The 7,766-nt window shown below is 32.7% G+C and overlaps 1 protein-coding gene across 1 annotated transcript; it reads right to left on the bottom strand.

Annotated features, from left to right (window-relative positions):
* Positions 1–4,011: 4,011 nt before the first annotated feature.
* Positions 4,012–5,430, bottom strand: LOC308415002 (cyclin-D-binding Myb-like transcription factor 1; the record flags this gene model as incomplete). Its single annotated transcript, XM_080910138.1, is given in 2 exon segments — positions 4,012–5,157; positions 5,161–5,430. Coding segments are annotated over 2 exon segments (1,416 nt in total).
* Between the last annotated feature and the right edge of the window lie 2,336 nt (positions 5,431–7,766).

Raw genomic sequence — 7,766 nt, 5'->3', positions numbered from 1 at the left:
AGGGTCTGCAACCACATGGAATGGAAAAAAAAATATCAACTAACCAAACCAATGACAGCTCCCAGGTACTAAAACATCAACAAGTGAGTACACATAGAGATAACCATGGCTACAATTGCATATGCTGCAGAGGATACCATTGCTGGCATTAGTGAGAGGAGAGCGTTTGGTCTAACAAAGGCTCATTTTCCGAGTGTAGGGGAATGCCAAGGAACTGATTGGGGAGAGGGTGGTTGGGAGAGGGATCACCTTCATAGAGGCAATGGGAGGGGGAGGGGTATGGGACTGGGGTAAAAGGGATAACATCAGAAATGTAGAGCTTTCCATGGTCTATCTAACTTTATGAGTTGTTACTGGAAAATAATTATTAGTTTTTTCCCTTTTTATTTTTTGATCTAGATGATAGCTAAAATCTAAGTATTCTATACTCCTATATCTAAGCTTCTCTGCTCATTTTCTCATGTTCCCATCCCTGCTACCTCACGGCTTCCTGCCACAACTTGACTAACCTTTATGTCAATGCATTATATTCATTCTCTTCCTGTAAATCCCAGTCTTCTACAAGATTTACAGCTTGTGTCTTCTGGAAATTTTTTTCTTCTTTATGAAAATAATAAATTCTCCTCCTTGTCTAGTATAATATGTTATCTCTGGCAAGGCTCCCAAGAATTTGAAATCATACTTCTTTCTACTTTTTGATTATGTGATTAGCAGAGAACTAATTCCTGTTCCTGAATGTCTAGTGACATTAATTTCAAAATAAACACTCTGCTTTTATTCATAACAGATATTCAAATAGAGCACAGGTCCTTTTATACATGAAATAGTAGTTTTATTGATATCATGCACTATCCTATTCTAAGTTACTCCATATTGTATAAAATAGTGCCACTTCAGTCTGTGGCAGTGCCCTCAGTGACCTCATTCTAGAAATATTTTTGAAAAAAAAACAAAAAGAAATATATTTAACTCTGCTTTTAGGAATAAGTAGGATTGAACCCCACAGATAGACCCAAAAACTGCAGCATCACTTAGGCCCCACCCATTCAGTACAAATTGATTAATTGCTTAATTATGAGAGTAGAAATTTGGCAACATTAAATAACATTTGGAGCAGCTTATAAGTGTGGAGGTATATGGGCATCCTGAAATCATATAAAATAAACTTAGCCTTTGAAAATACTGAACATACAAGATTGAGGAAATGGTAAAATTCTCTCATCAAGATTCTAGTAAGTGAGGGACATGTAACTATCATATTGTCATAGACACACATCCATCCAGCAATTAATACCAGTAAGAAGATCAAGAACAGACAATTCCACAATCCCTTGCATTCTTTTGTGTTTATGCAGCCTAATCAACTCTCTCCCTTTACTCAGTTTGCATGTATACATGACCAAGAGACTCATTTCTTTCTTTGGATCATGCTCAGTCTTGTCACCTTGATTTCTGCAGCCTCAAAGTTAAAGCTGAGAGCAACAGTTTCAGTGGGCTGCTTCTGCTGTATTTATCTTGTCCACTGAATAGCTATAACTTGGATTAGATTTATTTTGAAACATCTTTTTAATATATTACAGCTACTTTAACATGCCTATATATATATATATATATATATATAAAAGAGAGAGAGTTAATATATTTTAGATATATGTAGGATAATTCATAAAAAATTGATCATGTTACCTCAGGTGAGATAACAAGGTAAAGGAAAGAGTCTCAGGAATATATGTGACTGAAAATACTTTAGCACTCAGAAATGCCAGTAATTATATTTAAATCAGGGTCTGTATTAATTGATGGTTATCTCTGATGTGCAATAGTGTTTTGTTAAGAAATGCATTGTGTGTAAAGTATAGGGGAGAAGGCAGCTCTCTTTCCTTCACTTTTCTTACCAGATCCTGTGTCCTCTAATCCTGAACATTTTCTCATGATAAAAGTCTAAATGATAGTTCCAAACATCTTGTCATATATAATAAAATTTCAGCAAACACCCAAAAATTATCTTAAATGTTTACATTGTAAAAAGATAGTTTTAATTCTTTTTAATCTGAAAACACACAAGTTGTTCAGTATTCAAAGAACATTTCTTGCTCTATTTGTGATCAATTAATGTGAAATATTTAATTATGTTTGCAGTTATTCATAATCAAATTATATAACTATACTATTTTGAATTTTTATACTGATCATGTCTATAAGAATGTAAAGCAGTTTAGGTAACCAGTAGGAATGGCTATTGATGTCATTCATTTATTACAAATATAAATTTATCTTTAAAGTTGCCATCAGTGAAGAAGATTGCCTGGTTAAAGTACAACTCTCAAGTTCTTTCTCTAACTTCTGTGCAATCGATAAAGAATATATATATATATATATATATATATATATATATATATATATGATATGTAATATTATATGTATATTACATGTAAATGTGTCTATAATATGATATGAAGTATCATGGTATGTATCTAATATATATGTATATATGATATATGATATGATATATTATATGTAATAAAATGCCCTGATTATCAGGTGCACATGGTGTACGTCTTTTTCCATTTAATTTTACTTCAGTGTGCTAACTGTAAACTAGTGTTTCCAGATGAGAGGTTGGAAACCTCTTAGCTACTGTGGATTTGGTTAGTTACTCATGTTCACTTAAAGAGCAGCAAAATTTAATGACCCTTTTTTTTTTAACTAACTTTCTACTTTTTTCTACCTAAATTAGTTCTGTCACCAATGGGATAACTAAGAGTAACTACCACAAATTCTCTCCACAAGTTCCTGTATTTATAACCAGTAACCACTAAACTATGTTGTTTGGACTTTTATAAAATCTAATCAAAGTTCATATGACCTGAAGTGATTATAATGTTGGAGATATAGGAATAAATATTAGTGTATTTAAGTTTTTGTGACATGAAAACTTTCTAATAATTGGTATAAAAATAATTTTCTCCTGAAAACATTAGCACATCGATATGTGCAGTTACACTTTTCTCTGTCTATTCACTAACTACCATAAAATTAGATCTGGGATATATTGCAAATAGTGAAAAAAAGCATAGTCATAATAGTCATTGTTGTCCTAACGTAGCTATGTGTGTCATCAGGACCTTAGTAAATAAATTCTCCTGGGTATTTCATCTGTTCCACTGCAATACCCTAATACCTCTATTGCATTTTTGTATTTGTAAATATACACTACTAATATTACACAAGTCCAATATCCTTTAAGTCAATGCAAACAGAGATGTCTGAGGATTTTATACTTAAAAGTTTTGATGCTTACTAGTATTAGATACTTACTAATTTTGGATTATGAAACTTAGTTTTCTGACAGGCAACACTGATTTAGTACCGGTAAAAATCTCGTGCCTTGATCAAGCCAGGGAATGAAGGAGCACAATGCATGATTTTGTCATCATTTGTTTAATGCACTTGCTCTACTAGGATGAGAGACTAACTCCTCAGAAACAAAAGCATCCAATAAATCTGAGTGAATGTCTTCTTATTAGGGTTGGTTTCTCAGAATTCTTCTGTTGTACTCATAGGACAGTTCATTAATTCTGTGTTGTTTGGATCTCTGAATTTATAAATAAGAGCATTATCAAATTATGGCAACAGAGCCAACTTAGCTAAATAATTTTTTCAGGAAAATTGTTTGCTTTGAATGAGGGTAGTCTATGACAATCATAAAAAGGTTGATATTACTATTGATGGCCAATTCTTCTTGAGATATGGAAAAAGCAATGTCATTTTCAAAAACAGAGGATTTTTTGTACATGATATTTCAGGTATAATTGACTGGAATGCTCAACAATATGCTTGAGGGATAAAGGATGAAAATGTATAGAAAGAAGCAGGTGCAGCAGCTATCAGGCTTAATGTGGAACAAGTGGTCAGAAGTAAGAGAAGGCCATGAGTTGTACTTGTTTGAAGAAAATAGGTGTAAGGTGAGGGAATGGAACAAAAATGGAAAGACGTGAGAATCTCAAATATCTACTGTGGTCCAGTAAGCAGCGTTATGGATTCAGAGTTAAAAACAGCAGCAGATAATTTTGTTGAGGACCTGGGAAGGAGTTTGAGTGTAATTTGCAATCCTGTCATGGGGACTGGACAGATTCCAAATGAGACTTGTTTAACACTGATGTCAGGGTTGCTATCTGATCCTGTTTTATTATCCCAAAACCCGAGGCTCACATTCTGGCTTTCATATTCTTGTTGAAGATATCTTACAAGGACTGGAAATGAAAAATCCTTGTGATTTCTAATTTGCCTTTTGATATTCCACCATTTACTTCTCAGCCATTGTGGTGAACGAACACTTTCCCATCCTTTAGCTAATTCATCCCAGTGAATTTCACTTTCATCAGCCGCACCAAGCTCTGCCAGCCTGTAGATGAGAGTGACTTCATCTTTCCTTGTCCACTCAGTACCTCCAGTTTGTTTCCAGTTTAGATAGTTGAGCCATTTAGCATGACACTGTTTTGCTGAGCGAGTACCCACTCTTTGAGCCACTGTTGACCAACACACACCTTTGGTAACTTTCTCATCCACCTCAGTGCCTGTCAATTCATGCACCACATCTCCAAGATTCTGTTCTTCTTCCTGGGTCCATTTCCCCGAGTTGCAAGTATCCTTCATCAGTCGGTAATGGTCATTGACAGAAGAGGGACTTCTTCCCATTGTGGCCCCTATTGTTATCCAGTCATTGCCATGTTTCTGCCAGAGCTCCTTGAGCTTTTCTCTTTCCTCAGGGCTGTACTTACCGACATGGTTTCTGTCATCGTACATTCGGACCACTCTTCTGTAGAATGAAAACAATGGTCGATTCAGACCCAATGATATAGACCTGTAGAAATCTTTTCTTTTACCTTTTGACATCTTAAAAATGATTTCTGCAGGAGTATCTACTCCATGTTCCTTCATATACTGTTCAATGTTGCTCATCAGAATATTTGTTTCTTCTTTGGTCCACATTCCCTGCTTCCATTTATGTCCTTGATGGTTTAGAGCATCTTTAGCTTCTTTACCTGTGAACCATGATTGGCTAACTATTGACTGTTCCGAATTAGCCAGTGAAACTACTTCACCTGGGATGTCATCCTGTAAAATCTGAAATGGCATCATAGTTCCTGCAGTAAGCTATTCATCTGCCATTTCTTTTGCTGTGGTTGTGACCAAATCAAAACTCTGCTGTATATCCTGTGGTGGAAATGCAACAGCTGGCATGCAAGGAGTTGAATCAACTTCTGGAGACAAACAAAGTCTCTTAAGCAGAGGTTCAGTAGGATTTTCCATTTTTTCAGCCTTATTTTGTAAACAAGGAGTGAGGTTCCCGCCTGTATTCTCAGGAACTAAAACAGTGTTCACACCTTGAAGTACTACTTCCTTAGAAATCTTTTCAAATGTACTCATCTTTAAATCTAGTCACAGGCTAGATCAGCTACTATACTTCACATAGAATGAAGTCTCTTTCCTTAATCTGGATAACATAAAAATAGTACTATCTGTAGCACTTGCCTATTTGATACTGATGAACACTTATTTAGCTAGTGTTGCAAGTTTGATGAGCCAGTAAAAATCGCTGGCATTAGTGATCTTGACCTTATCTTTTCTTCTGTTCTAGTTGCCAATGTCTGATGGTAACGTCCTGAGAACACAGGACTGCTTCAAGTGTCTCTGCAATATTTAAGCACAAAAATTTAGAAAACTGCTGATTTATTTCAATATGCCTTTCAATGCTGAAAAATAAAAATATTAGTTATCCATTAATTGATTCTTAAAAAGATTTTATATTTCCATTGCATTTATTTATCAAACATATACTAACACTGGAATGAACTTGGAATTCTGGCATCTCTGTCAACTGAATTTCAGAATATATAAAGATTTAGGTACTAAGAGATTTTCCAACATTACTTCCTTAAAAATGTAAAAAATTCATCTGTGACATCCTCCTGCAGGAAGGTAAGTCTGACTTGCAAAAACCAAGTACCCTCAGATAATAAAATGTTACAGTACTCATGTTCATCAGAATATTAAAAAAATTGTAATTTAACTTATTTATGTGGAAAAATATAATCCATCTTTTTAGTTTCACATGTTTGTACAATAAAGGATATGAACAAACCAAAACAACCCTCAGAAAGTGTGAAAAATACCTAATACTTTATAGTATAACAAGTGACATTACTATAAAAACTTAAATGTATGTTGGATGATTCTGATATTAATTTAATATGACAAATACTTCTGTATAATAAAAAATACAGTGGCCTTCACTGGCATTATCTTGTTGTTAATCATGCTCTTATATGAATGTGCTTGTATAAATACCTTCTCTACAAATAATAACCTGAAAGCAATTACATGTTTCTCTGATGATATGCTTACATGTGTTTAAAACTAATGTTGATGAGTACAATACTTTGTCATGTTTTATCAGTATTTCTATCTCAATATTTAAAATTTTACAGTATGTTATTTTTTCTGTCATGTTGGAAGATGAGATATTTATGCTCTTGTTTATGTGTTCCATCTATATTTTCAGTCTTCATAATATATTTGATATATTACCTATTTGTCCACTAACATTTTATAACACATTTTATACTTGTATTTTAAGTCTCCACTTATCATTTGAGTATAAGAAATCCTCAGTAATTTCACATTACATTTATCAAAGTAAAATTTGTCTTATATGTTTATGTAAATTATTGCCCAAATATTATAAGCTCTGTGACACAAATAAATTACAGACATTTCAATTTAACACTGAAACCCAGTCAAATTCAGAACATTATCACAGTGGAGATGTTAGACATTTAAAACATATAAAGGTTATAATTTACTCAAAGTATATATGAAAATTTAATTGTAATATATAACAAAAAAACCATAATATGTTTGTGTACACAACAAATATCTATACTAATTTCATCATTTACATTATAAAAATAATAATGATAATCACAGTGACAATAGTAATATTGGACTAAATATTAATTATGCATGTTACTTTATAATGCCACAAGTGATTACTATATTAATGCTTTGAGAGGATTAATTACATAGTGAACAGATAATCAAAGTATGGTTGTTAATAGATGACCTGAAACATGTTGAGAGTGAAGATGAAGATAGGTGACCTCTTCTGGGCAATCTGAATGACATACCAGAGATGACTGTCATTTCTAAAGGGAAGGATTCCTAGGAAACTTATAAATCCAAGATGAACTGACCTAACCTTGAAAATAGAAATAAGTAACAAAAACATTTCTTTCAAATACTAAGATTGGCTTAGTTTCAAATATATGTGCAGTTTTTAGATATAAATTTAAATATGTTAAATACTGTAGTAATTATAAAGATGTTATGAGACTAACTATATTTATTATAAACATAGTGTTATAGTCACTAAGTTTTTATGAGATTAAATATATGTAATAAAGTTAGAGGATAAAAATATATTAAGTAATAAAATTATGGCACTGTATGGAAAGAACTAATGAAACTTAGAATATTATAAGAATTATTAATAAATGAAACAAATCTAACAATAAAGTTATACATGAAGTAGCTTTATCAAATCTATCGTAGTATTGAAAAGGAAAGACATTAGTATGTTGTTAAAAAATTTTGATCAGACATTAGATGATTTAATTTTCATTGTAAACTTAAGAAAAATGAGGAATCACCTGGGAAGAGGATGTCTAAATTCAGTAATTCCTCAGATCAGACTCTCCTGTTAC

Source organism: Micromys minutus, assembly GCF_963924665.1.
Source record: "Micromys minutus genome assembly, chromosome: X".
In the NCBI taxonomy this organism is placed as follows: domain Eukaryota; kingdom Metazoa; phylum Chordata; class Mammalia; order Rodentia; family Muridae; genus Micromys; species Micromys minutus.
This window is presented reverse-complemented; position numbering and strand designations above follow the sequence as displayed.